This window comes from Rhineura floridana, chromosome 1, assembly GCF_030035675.1.
Source record: "Rhineura floridana isolate rRhiFlo1 chromosome 1, rRhiFlo1.hap2, whole genome shotgun sequence".
NCBI lineage: Eukaryota > Metazoa > Chordata > Lepidosauria > Squamata > Rhineuridae > Rhineura > Rhineura floridana.
In genome coordinates this window covers 67,359,857-67,386,331 of record NC_084480.1, presented here as the reverse complement: position 1 = coordinate 67,386,331, position 26,475 = coordinate 67,359,857, and the positions used below count along the sequence as shown (strand labels likewise).

The following is a 26,475-nucleotide window of genomic DNA, read 5'->3' as shown; positions in this document are numbered from 1 at the left end:
ACAACTTGCACACTTTCAGTTGTAATAACCATTCAATCTCCACCCAGACTGATTATAACCTATACAGACTTGTACATGTGCTAGGTCTGATCATTGAGCCTTCAGTCTCCACCCATTTCATTATGTTTTCTGTCATTTGCATCCCAGGGTGGTCCTTGGCTGTGTCCTGTGCCCACAGAGAAACACCTTTCTGGTGAGTAAAATGGTTCCTTCTCCAGTGGGCACCAGGACACCCCCAAGTGGGATGTTCCAGAGCTGACCGATTGATTGGGTGGGTACATAAACTTTCAATGATCTTTCAGCACTTGCTGAATAACTCACCTCCCAAAGGCTGCGTCAGCCGATGCATAAATATCTATTTTATAATGTTTAGTAAAAGTATTTGAGGTTGCCCAGGTGGCCGCCCTACAAATCTCTTGAAGAGGTGCATTTGTTGAATAAGCTGCAGTAGCAGCTGCTGCTCTTGTCGAATGAGCAACGATACCTGAAGGCAATGGTATGTTTAGAGAACTGTATGCTAAGGCAATGCAGCCCTTAATCCATCTCACTAAAGTAGAAGAGGACACCTTTTTACCCAGAGTAGTTGGGTGGTAAGAAACAAAGATTCAGTGTGCCTTATCGGCCTTGTCCTATTTATATATACCTTAAGTGCTCTCCTCACATCTAAAGAATGTCAAGCATGCTCTAGAGCGGTGTTTCCCAAACTTTCAACATGCACATACCCCTTTTGAGACATTGATTTTACTGGCATACCCAACTTTCACAAAAATAATTGGGAGAGGGGTAAGGTATTATAACACAATCGTAATTCCTATAATTTTATATGAAATGTTTGTAAAAAAATAAATACAAAGTAATAAACATTTTAATAATAGAAATCATATTTATATAACAAAAATATATATTCAAAAATATAGAAATAATTCATATACTAATAATTAAAATAACTATTATTAAAAAAAATCATTCTGGAAATAAAGAGTAATACTGTTTTGGTATTAAAATTGTCAATACAAAACAACTGTTTAATGGGAGGGATGGAACTGCTTCTGACCAGATATTAGTGTGGCGATATCCGGTTCAATATTTGTGATCTTAAGACGAAGATGGGGCTCCACATCAATAATTCAGTTTTGTTTTTTTGTTTTGATGTTCACAAGCGCAGAGAATCCTACCTCACACAAATACGATGTGGGGAAGGGGAGAAGATACTTAACAGCTTTATTCGATAGAGCTGAATATTCAGAACTAATGCTTAACCAAAATGAAGTCAGTTCTTTCTGTTCAAATTTTGCTTTCAGGAAACCATCTGAAGTCAGCACCAAGAACTGTTCTTGTTCTGCATTTGAGAGATTATTTGCCAATGTATGAACACTGGTGAGGAAAGGATTTCTTATCCACTCAAAACTGCGGTCTGGTTCAGGAAAATACTTTCGAAGATCTTTCTGTAAACTTTCCAAGTGTTCTTTCATAGTTTGCAATACATAACTATCAAGTTCGTTAGTCGAGTTTGTTACTGTCATGAAGACATGGAAAGGAATCAATTAAGACTGAGACGTTTATGCCATAGCTTCAATTTGCTACAATCTTCAATTGCTACAATGCTTCAATAATTTGCTACAATCTTTAGGTTACTATATTCTTACTTACTCAAACTGAAGACCTCAAAACCTAGCTCCCCTCATTGGCTACAATCCTGAAAGGGCGGGATTAGATGCCAGAGCTTGGGAAAAAATTTTTTTTGAACTCCCATCAGTCCAATCCAGTGGCCATGCTGGCTGGGGCTGATGGGAACTGTAGGTTAAAATAACTTTTCCAAGCTCTGGCTAAAAGCTGCTATACAGATCGGTTAAAAAACAGATTAAACAGTCGTGGGGGGCTGACGTTTTGGTGTATATCTCGGGAACCAGATGACCTAGAAACTTAGTGTTTTTTTTAAATTGAAGCTGAGAGTCCGTAGATTAAGGTAAGTTAGCTGGAAACCCGGAGGGAACCCCCTAAAACCGGAAACTCCAGCCAAAAAGCATGCAGCATGCAGCCGGTTTACAGAGGCAGCACTTGCCTGGGCTGGAGGTTTGAATCTCCCGCTCTTTGGCTGCAGAGCGGTTTTCCCCCCATCCTGCCTGGGAAGCCACTTAGGCACACAGCCCAAGAGCAGGTAGGCGATTCAAACCTCCCGCCTGAAATTCACAGCTGATGAGCAGGCAGGCCAGGCAGGATGGGAGAAAAAACCGCTCTGCAGCCGAAGAGCGGGAGATTCCCCAAGAGGGAAGTGGCTGGCGAGATGGCCGTGTGATGTTCCTGTATGTGAATGTAATGTAAATATGGTAAGTGCAGGTTTATTATAGGAAATATGGTAAGTGGAGTGAGTGAGAAGGGGGAGTACATGGGCTGTAGAATGCTGGATGATGATTGGCTGTGTGTTTGAATGGCTGAACGTATAAATGAGAGGATGACAGTTGAGTCGGAGTGGGGGGTTGGACAGGGTGGTTGTGGACAGGGAGGCTGATGTGGAGAGTAAGAGGTGGCTGTTGAGATATTGGATTGGGCGTTCTGAGGCAAATAGTAGGAATTAGGAACATAAGAGAAACATATATGAAACCATATGCTTGTCAATGAAATCTGTAAGCAATCTTGTAATTCTTAGTGTTATCAATAAATATTTTCTTGGTTTACTTAAAGCCTGATTCCTCAGCTGGGGAGGCACAGACCAGGGGGGAGGCAGAGTAACCAAGCCTGAAGATGAAATAGTATCGAATGGTGGCAGTGGTGAAGGAAGAGATATTGTATCAACATCCAGTACCACAGAGTAACCCACAGCTGTGAGCTTCATAGGCAAGAGGCTTCAGGGGGGTTGGGAATTACCTATACACACAGAAACAAGGTATCAAAATAATCAGGAAGAGACTAAAACACAGTCTAGAGGTTATAATGGATACACAGAGTGTTGGGTAGTGTGGCTTAGCAGGGGGATCTTTTGAGATCTGTGCTAGAGCGGAGAGAGGTAAAAATAAACACGACGATCCTGACTGCTGGTAGCCACGAGTGAGAGCGACACAGGTGGTGCCAGGGAAGGACGTCAAAGGCCACTGCAGGGCTGAAGGTAGAGAAAAAAACCGCACTTCCCCGCTTCCCGGTGTGAACATTTTTGTAGTCCATACGCATAAATATCTTTGTGGCGCCATCTGTCTGTTTGTAGAAGCGTTTTTTGGTGTCCAAAGTCATTGCGAGGGAGTCCAAGTCTTATGAGAAACTGGAGGGGTGCACGAAAAGACAAGGAATGCATTGAGAGTGAAAGAGACTACGCGTTGAATAACATCGGGATAAACCACTGTTATTATATTGATCTTCCCTCACATGATTGTGTGAAACTGGAGAAATCACAAGAACTGTATTTTCTCTTAAAAGAACACACGCACACGTTTTTTGCCACTAAAACCCAATGATAAAGTACAAGAAAAACATTCGGCCGCATACCCCTTGAAACCCTTTTGCGTACCACCAGGGGTACACATACCACACTTTGGGAAACACTGCTCTAGAGGATGCTTTGGCGAACGACAAAATGTTGGCAATACTAATACCTGCTGACGGTGAAAAGCTGTATTAACTTTGGAACGAAACCAGAATCTGTTCTTAATATGACTGTCGGTATGGAAAATACATAGATGTTTTGCTACTGAGAGAGCTCCCAGCTCAGACACTCGTCTAGCTGATGTTATTGCTACCAGAAATAACACTTTGAATGACATTATTCTTAACGTAGAAGTTTTCAATGGTTCGAATGGTGGTTTCTGGAGAGCTGACAAGACTTTGTGAAGATTCCATGTTGGAAATCGATGATGAACAGCTGCCAACAGAGAAGCCCCTCTTAAAAATTGTTTCAGATACAGATGAGCTCCCAGTGATTCAGAAGACTTAGAAAGCACCATTGACAATGCAGATGCTTGTCTTCTCAAAGTATTGGGTCTCAACCCGTGCTTCAAATCCTCATTTAAAAAGGATAACACCTCTGTAATTCCTGACTTCTGAGCTGTAACGTCGTGCCTACTACACCATTTCAAAAATGCCGCCCAAGTAGAATAGAATAGTAGTAGAGTTCGAAGGGGCCTATAAGGCCATCAAGTCCAACCCCCTGCACAATGCAGGAATCCCTGCACAATGCAGGAATCCAAATCAAAGCATTCCCGACAGATGGCTGTCCAGCTGCCTCTTGAATGCCTCCAGTGTCGGAGAGCCCACTACCATTCTAGGTAATTGATTCCATTGTCATATGGCTCTAACATTTAGGAAGTTTTTCCTGATGTTCAGTCGAAATCTGGCTTCCTGAAACTTGAACCTATTATTCCGTGTCCTGCACTCTGGGACGACCAAGAAGAGATCCCGGCCCTCCTCTGTCTGACAACCTTTCATGTACTTGAAGAGTGCTATCGTATCTCCCTTCCGTCTTCTCTTCTCCAGGCTAAACATGCCAAGTTCTTTCAATCTCTCCTCATAGGGCTTGGTTTCCAGTCCCCTGATCATCTTTGTTTCTCTCTTCTGAACCCGTTCCAGTTTGTCTGCATCCTTCTTGAAGTGCGGAGACCAGAACTGGATGCAGTATTCAAGATGAGGCCTAACCAGTGCTAAATAGAGGGGAACTAATACTTCATGCAATTTGGAAACTATAATTCTGTTAATGCAGCCTAATATAGCATTTCCTTTTTTTGCAGCCACATTGCGCTGTTGGCTCATATTCAGCTTGTGATCAACAACAATTCCAAGATCCTTCTCACATGTCATATTGCTGAGCCAAGTATCCTCCATCTTATAAATGTGCATTTGGTTTCTTTTTCCTAAGTGTAGAACTTTGCATTTATCCCTGTTGAATTTCATTCTGTTGTTTTCAGCCCAATGCTCCAACCTATCAAGGTCCCTTTGAATTTTGTTTCTGTCTTCCACGGTATTAGCTGTGCCCCCCAATTTTGTATCATCTGCAAATTTGATAAGCACACTCTGTACCTCCTCATCCAAGTCGTTAATAAAAATGTTGACAAGCACTGGGGCCAGGACCGAGCCCTGTGGTACCCCACTCGTTACTTCTGCCCAGTTTGAGAAGGAACAGTTGATAAGCACTCTTTGAGTATGATTCTGGAGGCAACTGTGCATCTACCTGATAGTTGTTCCACGCAGCCCACATTTAGCTAGCTTGCTAATCAGAATATCATGGGGCACTTTGTCAAAAGCTTTGCTGAAGTCGAGGTATATTATGTCCACAGCATTCCCACAGTTTACAAGGGAGGTTACCCGGTCAAAAAATGTGATAAGATTGGTTTGACAGGATTTGTTCTTCATAAATCTATGTTGGCTCCTAGTAATCACTGCATCATTTTCAAGGTGCTTACAGATTGACTGCTTTATAATCTGCTCCAGAGTTTTTCCAGGGATTGATGTTAGGCTGACTGGTCTTTAGTTCCCCGGTTTCTCCTTTTTGCCCTTTTCTGATGATAGGGACAACATTAGCTCTCCTCCAGTCATCCAGCACTTCACCAGTCCCCCATGATTTCTCAAAGATAATAAACAGTGGTTCTGAGAGTTCTTCAGCCAGTTCCTTCAATATTCTAGGATGCAGTTTATCGGGCCCTGCCGAGTTGAACTTGTTCAAAGTGATTAGGTATTCCTTGACCATTTGTCTATCAATCTCAAGCTCCAATCCTGCCCCTTCTACTTCATGTATCCCGGGAGGGTCACAGATCCTTTTTTGGGAGAAAACTGAGCCAAAATAGGAATTGAGCACTTCTGCCTTTTCTTCGTCATGTGTTATCATTTTGCCATCCTCATTGAGTAGCTGTGCCACCATTTCTTTTCTCTGTCTTTTACTATGGACATACCTGAAGAAAGCTTTTTTGTTGCTTTTAGCATCCCTCGCTAACCTCAGCTCATTCTCAGCTTTAGCCTTCCTGACACCATCCCGGCAATTCTGTGATACCTGCCTGTACTCTTCCTTTGTGGCCTGGCCTTCTTTCCACTTCCTGTATGTGTCCTTTTTTGTTTTCAGGTCATCTCTAAGCTTTTTGTGAAGCCACAATGGCTTCTTCTGCTGTTTCCCCCCTTTTTTCCTTGTTGGAATTGCTTGCCATTGTGCTTTTAGAATTTCCTTTTTAGAAACTCCCAACCATCTTGGACTCTTTTTCCCATTAGGGTGGCTTGCCATGGAGCAGTACTTACAATTGTTCTGAGTTTATTAAAATCAGCTTTCCTGAAGTCCAGGGTGTGCGAATGGTCCAGGGTGCTTTTGCTTCTGTTAAAATCACAAATTCAAGTATGGTGTGGTCACTTTCCCCCAGAGTTCCTGTAACTGCCACTTCATCCACCAAATTATCTCTATTGGTTAGAATCAAGTCCAGGATAGCTGATCCTCTGGTTCCTTCCTCCATTTCTGTTGGAGAAAGTTATCTCCAACACAAGTCAGAAATTTCTTGGAGGGGACATGTTTGGCAGAATTTGTCTCCTAACAGATATCGGGATAATTGAAATCCCCCATTACTACTACATCATGCCTCCTCGAAACATTGGCCATTTGCTTTTCAAAAGTTACATTCTCGTCTTCTCCTTGATTGCGTGGTTGGTAGTAGACTCCAAGCACCACATTCCTTTTATTAACCACATTAATTTTAATCCAGATACTCTCGGAGGAACTACCAAGCTCATCTTCCTGTATTTCTGTGCAGGGATATATATTTTTAACATATAGTGCGACTCCACCTCCCTTTTTATTCCTTCTGTTCTTTTTGAACAAGTTATATCCTTCAATGGCTCTATTCCAGTCATGGGAGTCATCCCACCAAGTTTCAGTTATACCTATCAAGTCGTAATTGCCTTCCTGTATTAAGAGTTCAAGTTTGTCCTGCTTGTTTCCCATGCTCTGCGCATTAGTATACAGGCATCGAAGACCATGTGATTTATGGCTTAGCTTCCTTACATTGTTCTGAGGACTGTCATTGGTCCCTATTACAGCTGATCTCTCTGCTCCCATTACTGTGCACAAGCCTTCATCAGTCGTTACCACCAAGTTTATGTCTCCCTTCCCCTTAGGATTCAGTTTAAAGTCCTCCTGATGAACTTCTCCATGCTGTGGCCCAACACATTCTTCCCAGTCCTTGTGAGATGCAACCCATCACTTGCCAGCAATCCATCTTCCAGGAATCATAGCCCATGGTCCCAGAATCCAAATCTCTGACGTCGGCACCACCTTCGTAGCCATTCATTCACATGGAGTATTTTTCTTTCCCTTTCTACTCCTCTTCTAAGTACTGGAAGGATGGATGAAAAAACTATATGGGCCCCAAGGTCCTTCAGTTTCCTTCCCAGAGCTTCAAAGTCTGATGTGATTTCTTCATAGCTCCATTTGGCAGTATCATTTGTTCCTACATGGATGAGGAGAAAGGGATACCTGTAGGTGGGCTTGATGAGTGATGGCAACCCTTCTGTCACATCTCTAATCTGTCCTCCTGCTAGACAGCATACCTGGTGAGTCCATGGATCTTCTCTGCATACTTGGGTTTCGATCCCACGCAGTAGGGAGTGTCCCACTACAAGTACTCTTCTCTTCTTGTTGTTGTGGGGCGTGGTTTCATTGGCCCTGCTTGATTGAGCTTCAGCCTCTTGCTCGTTGTCGCACAGGGTCTCCTGTAATTCTTCCACCACAGGCTGTCCTCCAGTCTCATCCTCGAGTGGTTGAAAGCGGTTCCATAGTTCCACTGGTGAAGGGTGTCTTCTAGCTTTTCTGCTCCTAACTGTCATCCTTTCCCACGGAGTTTCCTCCACTTCGTTGTTCCTCTCCAAAGCAGTCTCCCCTTCTGCTACCTCATGCTGTTGCTCTTCCACCTCCACTTCTCTTTGCTGCTGTTGTTCCAGCGTTCTGTCTAAGAACTCTTCATCTTCTCTTATAGTTCTCAGTGTGGCCACCCGCCGTTCCACGCCTCTCACTTTTTCTTCCAAGAGTGCCCCAAGCTTGCACTTGTTGCACATGTATGCCATGTTGTTCTTAGGCAAGAAAACAAACATGGCACACACCTTGCAGGTCACAACCACTGGAGTATCCTTTCCATTCATACTCTCTTCTATTTTTTGTTTCTTTCTAACTACTTGTTTTGGAGTGGCCTGTGCTTTGTCCTGTCCTACTACAGGGTAAACTTGAGAGTCCCACTGGTATGCGGTGCACTGTACAAGAATTAGTAATTTGGTTTTTTTGGGGTGTTTTTTTTTTTAGGGACCTCCCCCTTGACCTCTCCTGTCAAACTCCTGTTTGCTCTCCCTGTTCGCTCGCTCTCTGAAACCTGGCTTGCTTATATGCCCTCACCTGTATACTGGTAGTTTCTTATTGTGGACGGTCTTCTAGATGCCAATATTGTGGTTACCACCTCAGTTTGCAATCCAGCTCTCAGCAGTTTTACTCCGCTCAACTTCCATGCGGTTAAGCTCAACCATTGCAAATCGGGGTGCCGAAGAGGCCCCTGTTCCGACTCATAGAGAGGCCCGGAGGGTGGTGACAAGATCTAGGGCCTTCTCAGTGGTGGCCCCCGAACTGTGGAACAGTCTCCCCGAGGAGGTACACTTGGCGCCGACACTGCTATCCTTTCGGCGCCAAGTTAAAACCTTCCTCTTTCCCAATGCATTTTAACTTAAGCTATTGATTTTTCATTTGTTGTAATTGATTTTAGACTGTTTTATTGTTATGTTTTTATTGTATTATATTGTGTATCTTAGTATTTTTGTTGTTCACCGCCCAGAGAGCTTCTGCTAGTCGGGCGGTATAAAAGTTTAATAAATAATAAATAAATAAATAATAATAATAAATCTGGTCAAAGAGGCAGAGGCCATGGGGACCCGACAGATAGGTTGACCAGCTCTGAGAACCATGGCCTCCTTGGCTAATCTGGTGTTACTAGAACGACATTGGCCCTCTCCATCCTTACCTTTTTCATCACCTGAGCTAACAATGGAAAAGGAGGGAAGTGGTAAAGTGTTTCCTTCTGCCAAGGGGAGTTTAGGGCATCTACACCCTCTGCTCTCAGTGAAGGGTATTGAGTGTAATACCTCTTCAGTTAATGATTGACATCTGAAGCAAAAAGGTCCACATCCATCCTTCCAAATCTCTTGCGGATCTGTTTGAACACATCTTTGTGCAGTTGCCACTCTCCCGGCAACACCTCCTGTCTGCTTAACCAGTCCACTTGTACATTGTCTACTCCCTTTATATATTCTGCTGTCAACTATTGTAGAGTGTGCTCTGCCCAGGAAATCAGTCGTGATGCCTCCAGATGAAGCACCAGTGACTTTGTTCCTTAACGATTTATGAACACTTTCACAGTTGTTGTCTGTCCTCAGCAGCACATGCTTGAGATGGAATAAAGGCACAAAATGCTGCAGAGCCAATTGTGCTGCCCGAAGTTCTAGTAAGTTGATGCTTTGCTTTGATTCCTGAGGAGACCAAGATCCCTGCAGTATCTGACCTCTGCAGTGAGCTCCCCACCCCTGCAGACTTGCATCTGATGTCACAGTGTCTCGTGGTGGGTCCTGTAAGGGAACACCTCTGTGTAGGTTGCAATCCTTTGTTCACCAACAAAGAGCAGTCCTCAGTTGCAAAGTCAGTGCAACCTGGAGATGTCTGGAATGTGCTATCTGCCACCGGTATGGTAACAGTGTCCATTGTAGAGGCCGAACATGAAATCTGGCCCATGGTGTAACTTGGATAGTGGAAACGAGCATCCCTAAAACCTTTGCTAAGACCAGTATGTCCTCTGCGGTCTTCCCTAGCAATGGCTGAACCACCAACTTTATCTTCTGCACTCTGTCTTCCGAAAGAGATATTGTGTCCCCTTCCGTATCTATCACTGCTCCCAAATGCTGTAAACGTTGTTGAGGGAACAAATGACTCTTTGGTATGTTCACCAAGAATCCGTGATCCTGGAGAACTGCTAACATGGTGTAAATGTCCTGATAAGCTGACTGTACTGTCTGCAAACAAATCAGAATGTCTAAATATGGGTAAAGGTGTGACAAGGGTCACCAATATTTTCATGAAGCCCCTTCGTGTTGATGCCAAGCCAAAGGGCATCGCCCTGTACTGATAGTGTTGATTGTTGTAAGCGAAGCGAAGGTACTTGCGGTGCTGCAGATGGATTGGCACACGTAAATATGCCTCAGGTATATCTATGGAAGCTAAGAAGTCTCGAGGCTGCAGTGCTTCTTTTATGGACACCAATGTTTCCATGAGGAATTTCCTGTATCTTACAAATCTGTTGAGGAGTTTTAGATCGAGCACTGCCCTCCAATTGTTCCCTTTTTTCGGCACGATAAAGAGGACGGAATAAACGCCACAAAATTACTGGTTCTGCTGAACCGGTTCTATGGCTGCTATCTGCAACAGGTGTTCTATTGCCTCTTGTAGTAGCCTGTGCTTCTCTGGATTCGCCGAAACAGGTGACAGAATAAATCTGTTCGGAGGGATAGCCTGAAACTATCTGATACCCGAACTGCACGGCATTTTTTACCCAGTGGTCTGATGTTGTCTGCCAAAGTTGTGCAAATCTCAGTAGGCGGCCTCCCACTGGTATCAGCAGTAAGTCAGAACTGTCTTTGTTGCTGTCCACCTCTGTGGGTAGCTGAGCCTGTACTCCACGCTGCTGATTGTTGTTGGTTGCGCAACTGGAATCATGGACGACCCCAAGCTTGTCTGTTAACGCAGAAATCTCGCCCCTTTCCTCCAAATCTAGATGGACAAAAGGACTGGTATGGTTGAAAACGGCAAAAAAGGCACCGGTCTTCTCGTCTTTTACTTGTTATAGGCATTGCTTTCTTCTTTTCTTTCATTTCAACTAATACTTCGCTCAGCACATCCTCACCAAACAACTTCTTGCCTGCATATGGTTCTGTAGCCAACACCATACGAGAAGAAACATATTTCTCCCAATGACGAAGCCACAAAATGCGCCTAGCTACCACTTCAGCAGCCATGGCACTGGCTGCGAACCGAGTCGCATCCATTGTCGCATCTGCAATGAAAACCTCTGTTCTTGACACCTTTAAAAATGTTTTCCTAAGTCTTTCTGGCTCCTGATTTGGGTTTTCCAAAAAGTGTCTAACCACAATAATGCAGCCCTTGAAAACACAGATGCTGCAATAGATGCACATACAGACAATGCTGTTGCTTCATGAACCTTTTAAAGTGCCATATCTAACTTTCGTTCTGTAAGATCCTTCAATTGAGCATCCCCATCTCTTGAAAGGAAATTTCTAGAAACTAAAGCAGAAATCGAGGAATCAATGGCTGGAATTCTCAGCTGCTCCATAAACTCTGGCTCCAGTAACTATAGTTTCTTAGCATACGACAGTGATTTGGTAGACTGAACTGGTGAGTCCCATTCAGATTTCATTATTTTTCTGAGCAGTGATGGTACCTTAATCACCTTATCACTGGACTTTGTTTCTGGAAGAACAGATGCTCCCCTTGAGGTAGAAGGTGTCTGTTCTGTAACTGCATCATTCAAATCTAAAGCCGCCATAGCCTTGCATAGCAGAGGCATGTAATAAGTGCTATGAAACAACCTCTTTGACTGCTGCTCCTCTGGTTGTGAACCATCACTCCATTCATCTGTTTCCTTTTCCAGATCAACCACTGAATCATTGTGCATAAACTGTTGCCTAGCAGAATGTGATCTGTCAGGTCTGTAAGATATGAACCCCTGCGCTCTACCCCTGGCCACATCATGCGGATTCGGTGAGCCATTTGCACTTTCCCTTTGCAACTCCTGTTGCTCAGCCTCAGGCATACCTGCTGGACTCATCTGAGTACTGCACTGCCGCATATTGTGTTGCAAGTGACTGTCTCATGTTACACAACTGCACTGTTGTGACTGTACAGGAACCACTTAAAAAGACTGTCGAAAAGCAGCTAGTTCAGCTGAACTATCACCCACGAGAGCTCTTCTAATATAATTTAATTCTGCAGCTCCTAACTGAAAAGACTCCACCTGCTGAAGTTCCTGATTTGAACAAGAGGTGGCAGCAGAGCCCATCTTAAGTGACTGTGCAGAGTTCATATGATGCTGCTTATGCTTATTTGCCTTAAGCAAAACTCCTTGCTGCTGTTGATGACTTTGGCCAGAGGCAGCATTATTACTCAAAGGCACCGTGGCCCCTCTGCCCTGTGGAACTTCTAGGTGCTGAATATTAAAACCTGTGAATTCCTCACCATCTTCCTCAGAGTCTGAACAAAAAAGGACTGAAGGGTATGGAACCCTGTCTTCCTCAGAGCATTTCCTCAGTTACTGCACTCCACTGCTGGGTTTGCTCTCCTAAATACAGTGCCCTTCTGCCCTGTAACTATGTTGGCAAGGGAGCATCATCATTATAATCTCTGGTTTCCTTAGCAGCAACCCTTCCTGATTGCTCTGCTGCAGGGTTCACAGTATGTTTTGTTTTAGTCATATGTTTGCGCCCTGATTGCTCTGCTACCGCATTGCCTACAGGGTATGCTGTATCTTTAACTGCTTTCACATTTTCCCACCCTGATTGCTCTGATACATACTTCATGGCTTACAGGGGGAACAGCGGTGTGCTGTTGATTAATGGCCGCTCTCTGTGCTATCATCAGAGTGAGTGGGCCACGCGCTGCCTGTGAGGCTGTTTGAGTAAAATGGCAGCTGCCTCCATGCGTGCTGCAACAGCTTGTCTTTTTAACTGTTGGTTCATGTGAGCGGGCTATAGGTGCTACTGCACCAAGCACTCCTGGCACTTGTTTAGAGAGCTCTGAGGAGACCTTACTTCACTCCTTAGGCATTTCGCCTTCAGCAGGAAAAGCTTATCTATTGTGTGTTGTGGTCCCCTTGTTTTTATTTTATGTTAATTAAGCACAATGACCCACTGATTGCACCACAAAATCAACCCCAAAAATTTATAAAGTGTGTGTGTGTGTGGGGGGAAGCAACTGTTGAATTCATTAAATGAGGGGAAAATCACCCAGGAAATTCATTAACTGAGTGGAAAATCATCAAAGAAATGCATTAATTGGGAAGAAAATCACAGAGGAAATTCATTAACTAAGGGGAATCATTAGGCTAATTAATCTCAGGAACTCAAAGGCATACTAGCGAGGTATGCTGAACGGACTAACACTTAACTGCCGTTCAGGCACTCGCTGCTATTCGTTAGCAAACTATATACAAACACCCATACAGATTCAGAGACAAGTAAACTGAACATTAACCACTAATACATAACTTATACAGATAGATAACGATATAACTCAGCCACACTGAAGAGCAAGGCGAAAATCAGTACTGCTCAAGCGAGGCAGGAAAACGAACTAGCACTCCGTGGGAGAGGTCACATTAATGGTCTGTTTGGAGTGTTAACTCTTTCCTGCCTCAAGCACTAGCAAGGAAGACAATACCCACTTGGTGGTGTCCTGGTGCCCACTGGAGAAACATGTAAGGCCATGGTTCCATGGTTTCAAGTAGCACCTCCTCGGGGCTCCCACAACTTACTAATACTTCACATTGCATACTAGGAACACCACAATGCAGGATGATTGGACCAAGGAAGAGGGAGATCTCTGACTCTCTGGCTGCAGGTTAAGGGCACAGTTTTGGCTTTTGGGCTAGATACAGAAATCTTATTCCTGACTTTGAGCTCTGATATTCTTCAGAAAATGTATCTCTCTGTCACTTACTTACTTACAGTATACGTTTATGTATGAACTTGGAAATGCTAAGCATTGGATTCTTTCTTAATCTTTCTCAGCTCTAGGGACTGTATGTGTGATGCTAGGTACAAAGCTGCCTGTAATCTCAATTGCAGAATTGTATACAATTTTCCTGTTTCCTCTTCTAATAAACCATGCATTGTTTTACTTTTGTGTGCTTCATTGAGTGTTTTGAGGCTGGTTTTAATTCCAGCTACAGATTCTGGTATGCTCTCAGGGTGCATTTTGAGTCTCTGGTGGATAGACACACATGCAGGGATTCACATGTACATGTGTAACAACTTGTCACTGCTTATTATGTGTTGGATATAGAGTTATTTGCACTTTTGTGACAATGGGATGCTAGTCATTGCTTGTTCTACTGATTGCAATAGAAACTAAGCAATGATTAACTTGTCCAACATAATCCTCTGCTCACTTAAGCTGGGAAGAAGCCCCAGTGCACTCAATTGGACTTTTTCTGAGTAGGCATCAAAAGGATTGCATTTTAGTCTGGATCCAACTCAATATAAGAGATACCCTAGATATTCCCCTAGCTAATTTAAGAAAGAGCAGGAAAAAAGACATTTTTCTTCAAAGCATCTAACAATTACTAAAAACAGGTTAATGGAACACAAATTGGTTTGGAAGTAAATAAATGTAAATGTACTGCCTTCAAGTCGATTCCGACTTATGGTGACCCTATGAATAGGGTTTTCATGGTAAGCGGTATTCAGAGGGGGTTTACCATTGCCTTCCCCTGAGGCTGAGAGGCAGTGACTGGCCCAGGGTCACCCAGTGAGCTTCATGGCTGTGTGCGGATTTGAACCCTGGTCTCCCAGGTTGTAGTCCAACACTCTAACCACTACGCCACAATTAATTACCACAACGATTAGTAAGCAAGACCTGTAATATACAGTATATTATCACAGCAAGAACACTTAATTTTAGAGTAGCTGTAAGGTATGTACCTGTGGTATCACAATATCAGCCAGTGCCTTTGACAGTCTATATAGTTCCATTGTATTTTCTAGTTTTAAAGAGACATTATGTTGGACATCATACTTAATACAGTCATAGATATCTGGGATTTTACTGATGTCATATCTTCCATTCTTTGTTTTAAAGTCCTTTTCAAGCTTGGCCCACCTACGCAGCATTAGCTCCAGTGTTTCACTGTGGTAAAGTTGAATATCTAGGTGGACAATTATTATTAAACAAGCAAAAGATAATTAAATCAAGCAACTTGAAGTAAAACCAAAGTAAACAGTACGAAAATATATATTCCAGCATACTCTAGCTACAAATTATCTGATGTGTATCTGCTTTCACATCAACCATGCCCTTTTCCAGATAAAATAATATAATCCACATATGAGAAAATTCATGAGCCAAACAAGCTCTAGTAAGGAGGCACACAATCAAATCGTTTTGATGGCTACCTTTACTACCAACGGAGGACAATCTGCTACATTAACAACAGAAATAACTTTTTTTTTTCATTTTCATCTGCTTTCTTTAAAAGTGATTTTTTATTAAATGCCTTTCATCCCCTCTGCATTCCAATGAAAACTCACTTCTCAGTGCATCTCAGGTTCTCTCCAAACTACAGTTAATCCTTCCTCTTTTTCTGTCTCCATCCCATAGCATACATTCTCTTCTTTCTGCACTTCCATCTCTCAACTATCCCCTTTCTACTGCTGAATGACATACTACTCACCTTTTTCTGCATCACCATAAGTCTCTCTGTACCCTATCTTCTCTTCATTAATGATGTATTATTAGTATATATTTTACTAGCAAAATATTATTGGCAGAAATATTGTCTACTCAAAATTCTTAAAACTGCCTGAAATCTCAAGACATTAGTCCAAATAGTTAATAGTGAAGAAAGTATTCATGGTTAGCATTAACATTATAGTCTGCTTAAAATAATTGTTTACCTGCAAACTTAGGATCTTCCATCCGTCTTCTGATCTGAGATGTCAAACTCTGGATCAAGGAATACACCTTGTCACATGTCTTCACAGGGTTTTTAATGACTTGCATTGATTTTATCAGAGAAAGACTGCCAGATGGTGTAAGCTGAAATATCAAATAAAAAGGAAATATATTAACAGTAATAGCCCTATTAACCTCTATTTATGTAAGAACTGTCCAAAGGACAGCAGCTCAGAAGGACGGTAGCTCAGTGGTAGAGCATCTGCCTTGCATGAGAAGGTCCCAGTTTCAATCCCTGGCATCTCCGGATAGGGGTGGGAGACACTTTCTGTCTGAAATCCTGGAGAGCCACTGCCAAATCAGTGTAGACGATACTGAGCTAGATATACCATGTCAGACCATTGGTACAAGGAAGCTTCCTATATTCCTAATAGGATACTAAAAACATCAACATGGAAAACCTTAAGACAAGACACATAACTTGATTCTGAACACAATTAAGCCCTAGTGAAGTAAATGGGGCTTGAAGCAAAATACAATTAATGCTATTTGGACCAAGGTGCATCCACACTAGGCATTTAGTGGAATTGTTGTTTTGTTCATTTACTTTTTACAGGGCATCCACATGATGCCATCATCCAATCATTCTAATCCAGTATTTTTCCTGTGGTTCTCCTTTTTTCAGACTGCAGAAAGTCCAAGTTCTTTTTTAAGGACCATTTCCACAGTTGTAGATGCCTTTAGTATAACTCTTCCGTCTTTTTAAACGAGTGGGGTTTTAACATGTGCAACGACGTATCAGAAAAGTGAACCTATTGCTGCTCAGTCCACATTCATTATAACAATTGTGCTGGGTGCAATTTTATGATCCTGTTTTTCTTCCTTTATCTTTTAATTATCACCAAAACACTTTTCTGGTTATATAGATATAGATATATATTTTAATGAAAGAGAGGCATAACACTATATAACCAAACACTCTTTTACCTGTACCCCTTTGGGAAAAATCCACAGGGTGACTAGAACAGAACAGATCTTTTCAGTGGCAGCCCACTGTTTGTGGAATGCTATCCCCAGGGAAACTTGCCTGGCACTATCGTTGGTAATTTTTTTACTCCAGTCAAAGGCATTTTTTGTTTTGATATCTCCCAGGCATTTGGGTACTGATATGAGTACCCAGCATATGCTGGGGGGTAAAGAAAGGCCGGGGAAGGAACTGGCAATCCCACCCCATATATACGGTCTGTCTAGTAAACGTCGCAAGACGTCACCCTAAGAGTCGGAAACGACTCGCACTGTAAGTGTGGGGACACCTTTACCTTTTATGGTTTTAATTCTTGCTGGTATTTTGGAAGACATTCTTTTGGTTTTGCTGTGATTGTTCTTTTGGCAAGTTGAAAGAATCAGTGTTTACATATTATTGACATATCACATTTAATGTATATTACAGTTTTAAAAGGTGGTTGTTTGATTTCTATCAGTGTCTGCTTTTATTCTGCAGATAGATTGTTATGGTGTGAAACAACTCTTTTGTGAGGAATCAATTTTTTAGCATGGCAGCATCCACTATAACTCCTTCCCTATTAATGTCAGGCAAGTGCCTTCGTTGTACAGTTTTTGACACCTGCTACACTTTTTTGTTTTGGTGGGCTGGGTGAGGGCCAAAAAAGGTGTTGGTTTTGGTGTATAAAGCCATATAAAGCATGGGACCAGGATACCTGAAATATTATCTCATTCCTTATATACCCAGTCAGTCACTGCACTCTGCAGGTGAGAGCCTCTTGCAAGATACCACCTCATCAGGAGGTCTGTCCTGCACAGTATAGGAATCAGGCCTTCAGTGTTGTGGCATCATCTCTATTGTCTTTTCAGCACTTACTGAAGATCTTCCTCTTTCATCAAGCCATTTAAGTAAATACTTTTCTTCCAATCTGCATTTGTATTAGAAGTGTTTTTAAGATGTTTTGTGCTTTATTGATTTATTACCTGTTGTTTGCCGCCCTAAACTACTTTTGGGAGGAAGGTCAGGAAACAAATTTAATAAATAGTTAAATAAATATCAGTAAAGATTATTATTTTGTACTAAGTTTGAAGTACTTATCTATTTAGTTTTAAAATTTCTACTCTGTCTTTCAATCCAGTGAGTTTTTCAAGATGGCTTACAAGAAAGAGGTCATTTAAAAAACGCAAAATACACATATAAACATACTCCTTAATCTGTAGCAGATGGATGGGACCAGAACGTGATTCCCTTCACTTCTGCAATCCTAGAGTTATGTGTTCTTTCTGGAAGCAGGGTAAGCAAATTCCTTGCAGCTGCTAATTGAATGATGAATGGGGCTGGTCTGGGCTATCCCATGCCATGATATTCTTCCTGTAAGGCAGGAGGTGCAACCTCCTAGTAAGTCCTTGGTCTGCTAGCCAGTGGAAGAGGCAAGAGTGTGCTTCCCCATCTGCTCTCCAGGCCTAGAGCAACTCCTAGTTCTATTAAAATCCACATTTTTAATCTTTCCTTACATTTTCTATTTAGAACACAGTATTCTACATTGCAAACTGTCTAACCTTTTCATAGTCTTCAGAGGTAAAGTCTCTGTCTCTCTGGAGTATTTCATTAAGGCGTGCCTTCACACGATGTTGGCAGCTGCTAAGAGAGTCACTGTCACTGTCAAGTAGCCCATTCATATTAGCACTTTTGACCATCTGGACAAGAATAGGAGTGAGCTCTCCCTCCAATGCCAGGAGTCCCTGTAAGAATAAAATTACTGAGTGGTGAATGAAAAAGCAACAATGAGTCTTAAGCACAAAATGCATATTTTTGATTATACACAATGATCCCTTCTGCATCTAATTTTACATTTAAAGTAACTTGTAACAAAATGCATAGTAGTACTGAAATAATACAAAGCATTTTATGATAACCTTTCCTCTCCTCCTCCCTCAGGGCTGTGTTCTCTTGGGAAAAAGTGTTCATGGACTGTATACTGAAATTAAGGCTAGCCCCCTTAAGAATTGCTTTCATGGAACTTCGGTTCCAAGTTATGCCTACAGCGGTACTGGATGGTCGTTATCAGAAAGTGCCATTTGAAAGAAGACTGTGTATTTGTGATCTAGGAGAGGTGGAGGATATTGTGCATTACATGTTAAGATGCCCTCTATACGATCACCCAAGAGAGAGATTTATTAAACCTTTGTTGTCCCAGGGAAATGGGAACTCCCTGGAGGAGACCTTATATCTCCTGAGTGATGTTAACAGCTACGTGACCCACAAGGTGGCTCTTTTTGCCCTTGCGGCAAAAAAGATCAGAAAAAAAGAATTAGATTACATAGCAATTAACTGCCAGGGAGACTCTGCTTGTTAATTTTTATTATGTATATTTTCTATGTCTTTGTTTATATTCAATATTAAAGTTTTGTACAGTATTTGTCATGGCTTATGGCTAGCACAATAAACATTTTTGACTTGACTTGTATACTGTTGGCAGGCAGTGTCAAAGCATGCATACACACAAACCATTCTCACACACACAATATACACGTACACTTCCTCCATCCCACTGTAGCTATCCATGAAGGAAGAGATCATACCATTCTTTCAGCCAGCTCACTTGTTTTCTGTGGTGCACACTGAATTAGGGGCTCTTTTTTATATTGTACCAGCCTGCTTGGCTTCTGTGCTTTGCAATGAACAGGGGTTCTTTTTTCAGCAAGCAGAACAGAAATGCAACATGCTATGCATGGAGGATGAGAGTCATATTTTTTCCATGGACAGCTAAATGAGATTCAGCCACACCCTGCCCTCCCTGTCCCTGAGCTTTTCCCTCCAATCAGCTAATTTTAAGTTCCTGAAAGCTACACAATCTGTTCCAAATAGTAACATGAGAAAATGAAAAAAAGTTCTGTAAGTTATCACAGTCTCAAGATTTCACTTTCACCTGTGAATCATCGGGCTAGTTCAAAAACTACTTTAGCACCTGATGACTGCACTCATCAAGTGATAATTTGCATGAATAAATGGTCAATCAGAGATCAATGCTTTTCATTTGCGACAGTTCATATACCATCTGTGAATCAGCCTGCACTGAGTAATCAAGTGATGAGAAATAGACGGATAAACATGTTAGTATGAAAAGCACTTAAAGCATCATACCATATTCATCGATTTTGTATATATGCTATGAACTTTCTACCTACTGTTCAGGGCTTATCAGATCACAGTCTGAGAAAACAACAAGTTAGGCATGCCTAAGTCCATTTAAAAAAAAAACCCACAAGGTGCTTTTGGTGTCCAGTTATATAAGCTTAGAGTGCTCAGCACTCATTTTCTATCTCTAACTCAAAATGTACACATTTTGAAAAGTTTGCCATACACGCTTCTATAAATTGCGAGAGCAAAACCACATGCATCTGAAAACGTTTTTTATATATCTTATTGCATGCAACTCTTCAGATCTCTTTTTTTAACCAAATCAAGAAAGAAGCAATTTAAGAACATAAGAACATAAGAAGAGCCTGCTGGATCAGGCCAGTGGCCCATCTAGTCCAGCATCCTGTTCTCACAGTGGCCAACCAGGTGCCTGGGGGAAGCCCGCAAGCAGGACCCGAGTGCAAGAACACTCTCCCCTCCTGAGGCTTCCGGCAACTGGTTTTCAGAAGCATGCTGCCTCTGACTAGGGTGGCACAGCACAGCCATCACGGCTAGTAGCCATTGATAGCCCTGTCCTCCATGAATTTGTCTAATCTTCTTTTAAAGCCATCCAAGCTGGTGGCCATTACTGCATCTTGTGGGAGCAAATTCCATAGTTTAACTATGCGCTGAGTAAAGAAGTACTTCCTTTTGTCTGTCCGGAATCTTCCAACATTCAGCTTCTTTGAATGTCCACGAGTTCTAATATTATGAGAGAGGGAGAAGAACTTTTCTCTATCCACTTTCTCAATGCCATGCATAATTTTATACACTTCTATCATGTCTCCTCTGACCTGCCTTTTCTCTAAACTAAAAAGCCCCAAATGCTGCAACCTTTCCTCGTAAGGGAGTCGCTCCATCCCCTTGATCATTCTGGTTGCCCTCTTCTGAACCTTCTCCAACTCTATAATATCCTTTTTGAGATGAGGAGACCAGAACTGTACACAGTATTCCAAATGCGGCCGCACCATAGATTTATACAACGGCATTATGATATCGGCTGTTTTATTTTCAATACCTTTCCTAATTATCACTAGGATGGAATTTGCCTTTTTCACAGCTGCCGCACACTGGGTCGACATTTTCATCGTGCTGTCCACTACAACCCGAGGTCTCTCTCCTGGTCGGTCACCGCCAGTTCAGACCCCATGAGCGTATATGTGAAATTAAGATTGTTTGCTCCAATATGCATAATTTTACACTTGTTTATATTGAATTGCATTTGCCATTTTTCCGCCCATTCACTCAGTTTGGAGAGATCTTTTTGGAGCTCTTCACAATCCCTTTTTGTTTTAACAACCCTGAACAATTTAGTGTCGTCAGCAAACTTGGCCACTTCACTGCTCACTCCTAATTCTAGGTCATTAATGAACAAGTAGAAAAGTACAGGTCCCAATACCGATCCTTGAGGGACTCCACTTTCTACAGCCCTCCATTGGGAGAACTGTCCGTTTATTCCTACTCTCTGCTTTCTGCTTCTTAACCAATTCTTTATCCACAAGAGGACCTCTCCTCTTATTCCATGACTGCTAAGCTTCCTCAGAAGTCTTTGGTGAGGTACCTTGTCAAACGCTTTTTGAAAGTCTAAGTACACTATGTCCACTGGATCACCTCTATCTATATGCTTGTTGACACTCTCAAAGAATTCTAATAGGTTACTGAGACAGGACTTTCCCTTGCAGAAGCCATGTTGGCTCTGCTTCAGCAAGGCTTCTTCTTCTATGTGCTTAGTTAATCTAGCTTTAATAATATTTTCTACCAGTTTTCCAGGGACAGAAGTTAAGCTAACTGGCCTGTAATTTCCGGGATCCCCTCTGGATCCCTTTTTGAAGATTGGCGTTACATTTGCCACTTTCCAGTCCTCAGGCACGGAGGAGGACCCGAGGGACAAGTTACATATTTTAGTTAGTAGATCTGCAATTTCACATTTGAGTTCTTTGAGAACTCTCGGGAGGATGCCATCCAGGCCCGGTGATTTGTCAGTTTTTATACTGTTCATTAAGCCTAGAACTTCCTCTCTCGTTACCACTATTTGTCTCAGTTCCTCAGAATCCCTTCCTGCAAATGTTAGTTCAGGTTCAGGGATCTGCCCTATATCTTCCACTGTGAAGACAGATGCAAAGAATTCATTTAGCTACTCTGCAATCTCCTTATCGTTCTTTAGTACACCTTTGGCTCCCTTATCATCCAAGGGTCCAATCGCCTCCCTAGATGGTCTCCTGCTTTGAATGTATTTATAGAATTTTTTGTTGTTGGTTTTTATGTTCTTAGCAATGTGCTCCTCAAATTCTTTTTTAGCATTCCTTATTGTCTTCTTGCATTTCTTTTGCCAGAGTTTGTGTTCTTTTTTATTTTCTTCATTCGGACAAGACTTCCATTTTCTTTTTTTTTTTTTCAATAATTTTTATTACAAGACTTCCATTTTCTGAAGGAAGACTTTTTGCCTCTAAGAGCTTCCTTGACTTTGCTCGTTAACCATGCTGGCATCTTCTTGGCCCTGGCGGTACCTTTTCTGATCTGCGGTATGCACTCCAGTTGAGCTTCTAATATAGTGTTTTTAAACAATTTCCAAGCATTTTCGAGTGATGTGATCCTCTGGACTTTGTTTTTCAGCTTTCTTTTTACCAATCCCCTCATTTTTGTGAAGTTTCCTCTTTTGAAGTCAAATGTGACCGTGTTGGATTTTCTTGGCAATTGCCCATTTACATGTATGTTTAATTTAATAGCACTGTGGTCACTGCTCCCAATCGCTTCAACAACACTTACATCTCGCACCAGGTCCCGGTCCCCACTGAGGATTAAGTCCAGGGTTGCCATCCCTCTGGTCGGTTCCATGACCAACTGCTCTAGGGAATAGTCATTTAGAATATCTAGAAACTTTGCTTCTTTGTCATGACTGGAACACATATGCGGCCAGTCTATGTCCGGGTAGTTGAAGTCACCCATTACTACCACATTTCCTAGTTTGGATGCTTCCTCAATTTCATATCTCATCTCAAGGTCTCCCTGAGCATTTTGATCAGGGGGACGATAGATCGTTCCCAGTATTAAGTCCCTCCTGGGGCACGGTATCACCACCCACAACGATTCTGTGGAGGAGTCTGCCTCTTTTGGGGTTTCGCGCTTGCTGGATTCAATGCCTTCTTTCACGTATAGAGCGACTCCGCCACCAATACATCCTTCCCTGTCCTTCCGATATAGTTTATATCCAGGGATAACCGTATCCCACTGGTTTTCTCCATTCCACCAGGTCTCCGTTATGCTCACTATATCAATGCTCTCCTCTAAGACCAAGCACTCCAGTTCTCCCATCTTGGTTCGGAGGCTCCTAGCATTAGCGTACAGGCACTTGTAAGCAGTGTGTCTCTTCAAGTGTCTTTGGCACTTGTGGTTTGGCCTGTGGTAATTTTGCTCTTCTGAATTTATATCCTGTGCCCCTGCTCTCACAATGCCTACTTCTAGGCCTACCCCTTTTAAAATTTCATCATTTCTTTGGTTTTTATCCCAGGGGGGAGGTTTATTCCGAACCGGACCTTTCTCAGCTCCTGTCGGGTTTCCCCCCTCAGTCAGTTTAAAAGCTGCTCTGCTACCTTTTTAATTTTAAGTGCCAGCAGTCTGGTTCCATTCTGGTTCAAGTGGAGCCCGTCCCTTTTGTACAGGCCCGGCTTGTCCCAAAATGTTCCCCAGTGCCTAACAAATCTGAACCCTTCCACCCGACACCATTGTCTCATTCACGCATTGAGACTGCGAAGCTGGGCCTGTCTGGCTGGTCCTGCGCGTGGAACCAGTAGCATTTCAGAGAAAGCCACCTTGGAGGTCCTGGCTTTCAGCATCCTACCTAGCAACCTAAATTTTGCTTCCAGGACCTCACGGCTGCATTTCCCCATGTCGTTGGTGCCAACGTGCACCACGACCACTGACTCCTCCCCAGCACTGTCTACCGAACTATCTAGACGACGGGCGATATCCGCAATCTTCGCACCAGGCAGGCAAAACACCTTGCGGTCTACACGCCCATCACTCACCCCACTGTCTATGTTCCTAATGATCGAATCACCCACTACAAGGATCCCTCCACCCCCTGGAGATATATCCTCGGCACGAGAGGATAGCTGCTCATCCCCCAAGGAATGGGTCCCTTCTAAGGGATCGTTTCCCTCTTCCTCAACTGGATGCTCTCCTTCCCCGAGACCATCGTTCTCCATGATAGCAGGAGAGTTATCATCGCTGGAGTGGGACACAGCTATAACGTCCCTGAAGGCCTCCTCCACACACCTCTCTGCCTCTCTCAGCTTTTCCAGGTCTGCCACCTTGGCCTCAAGGAAATGAAGTCGTTCCCGGAGAGCCAGGAGCTCATTGCACCGAGAGCACACCCACAACTGCTGTCCAACAGGCAGATAGTCGTACATGCTGCAGGCTGTGCAAAACACTGGAAAGTCCCCACACGCCTGCTGGCTTCTTACCTGCATAGTTTTGTTTGAGGTTTATTACGTCAATAGGTTGGAGACTGTGGTTTAGTTGAGGTCAGGGAACAGAAGGGCAGAGTGGGGGGCCCTGGCCTCCTTGCCCTGCTGCCGAACTCGCTCATTTATGTCATGCTCAGGATGAATGGCTAGGGGGAAAATTACTAACATTGACTTACTAGCCACAGCTGGGAGGAAAGCATGTTTGTTATAAAAGTAGGCCAAGATGTAAATTTTGCATGGAAAGGCTAAAATGCTTTTTGTTTTATATTTAAAGCATTTTTAAAAAGTTCACTGTAAAATCATCCAGATTTTCTTACTAACAGCCTTTATTAATTTTCAAATCCTTCTGGTTGAAATTATAATTTTTCACAGTACCTTTGCAAAAGCTGCTGCAGTCATCTGAACTCTGCCTTCATCAGAAGCATAAATTTTGAGATCATGCCGATAGGTACTATGCAGTCTAAGTAAACCACATCCTGGAAATCCAGCATAGTCACCTGCCAAGGGAAAACCAACTTTATAATGTTGTGGCTGTTTCTTTTTTAAAAGTTCTCTTTTTAAAGATATGATCCCTTATGCTACCAATATATTCAAAAATAAGTTACCTTGTCCACCTGGGTACATGCATCGGAAGGCTCTTCCTAGTTCCTCTGCCTGAACTCTGCCTGCAGGTGTCAGTTCTCCTCCCCATTTTAGAACTAAGAGTAGAGATGGCTCCTGTTTGTGGTTATCTAAAAGAATACGAAAATACAGTAATGCAAAATAATGTGCAAATAAAATAAAAACTGAAGAAAAACGATTAATTTCTGGCCTAAGGTTGCATGCTAGAACTATTTTTTAACACTCATTTTCACTTTCTGGCGAGCTAGAATAAGTTGAAAAACAGAGGAGTGGATACAGAGAAATGGCAATAGAAGGGGATGAACAGAATACAACTTTCCTATCCCCTCTGCATCGCAGCAGCCTCTCCCAAAAGCTGGGATACCCTGCTGAATGGGTAGGCTGTGGCATGGGGGGGGGTCTCCAAAAATCAGGCAAGGGCATATTCTGTGAGCAGAGCCCCTGCTCTCAGAATGCACCTCTGCCCAATATTTGGCATCCTCCCTGCTCCCTCAGCCTCCTGCACCACAGTCCATCCCATTCAATAGATACCTGGTCCCTTAGGAGAGGCTGCTTGGGGGTTGCTGGTGGATGAGGGGGTAAGAAAGTCACCTTCTATGCACTCCCATCAGTGTTTGTCTAAATCAAACACCACATGCTTGCAAAATTGAAAAAAATGGAAAAAGAGAATAGTGAGAAAATATTCAGTTTAGTAAAAAAAACATTAGATGAGGAAAGGAGGGACAATAAAGTACATTCCTGTCAAGGATCAAGACTGCCCAAGTTAGAGAAGTATTATTTTTTTCTATATCCAAGTATCCAAAGAACTAATAGCATTCTGTCCAATAGCATTGGACTTCTAGATTCTGAAACAACAGCTTGTCATGCTGAATGAAAATCTGCTTTTGAAATTCAGACAAATCTCAAAAGTTATTTGTGATAAAGAACTGGAAGGCTCGTGTCTGATGCTCAATAAAAATGCCAGAAATTGTACTTACAACACAACACTATGCATGTTTATTCATAAATAAATCCAACTGTGTTCAGTGAGCTTACTCCATAGTGTGTTTAGGATGCAGCTTTAGTGCACACCAGACCCTAAAGTAGCCCTTTAGTTCTTGACCAAAGACAGTGAGGAAGAAAATTTAATTGATCAACTCTTTTGAAAACCCTACATGTTCCCAACATCAACTTTCTTGGCAATAAAAGTGTTAAAAAGCAAAACATAGTTCCACCAAGCTAAAAGAGGGACCAACTTCTAGAAATCAATTTGTAGGAATTAACTGGAATCAGTACCTTCTTCTTCACTAGATGTTTTGGGACAACCATGAGGGAGATATGTCAGCTGAACTTTGCGATTTATGCCAGAAAAATGTCCATACCTAAGAACAACAAATGGAGAGCGGGGGCGAGGGGAGAACATTAAAAATGAACTGGGTACATATTATCAAAATATTGCTAATCAGACATGTATTAAATAGTGGATAGTGTAATACTACCAGAATGAACAATACTTTTCCTGCACTGTACCACTTCCTCCTGCAGCTGCAGGTCAAATA

At 42.5% G+C, this 26,475-nt stretch overlaps 1 protein-coding gene across 1 annotated transcript in view; it reads right to left on the bottom strand.

The window, feature by feature from the left end:
- The window catches only part of PPIP5K2 (diphosphoinositol pentakisphosphate kinase 2), a 170,487-nt gene that overhangs the window by 63,254 nt on the left and 80,758 nt on the right, over window positions 1–26,475 (bottom strand). Inside the window, exons 15-20 of the mRNA XM_061623458.1 lie at window positions 26,213–26,298; window positions 24,922–25,047; window positions 24,692–24,813; window positions 18,230–18,412; window positions 15,670–15,811; window positions 14,698–14,921 (exon numbers count right to left, since the gene is read on the bottom strand). Of these exons, the coding sequence (XP_061479442.1) occupies window positions 14,698–14,921; window positions 15,670–15,811; window positions 18,230–18,412; window positions 24,692–24,813; window positions 24,922–25,047; window positions 26,213–26,298 (883 nt within the window). The remainder of the gene's footprint in view (window positions 1–14,697; window positions 14,922–15,669; window positions 15,812–18,229; window positions 18,413–24,691; window positions 24,814–24,921; window positions 25,048–26,212; window positions 26,299–26,475) is intronic.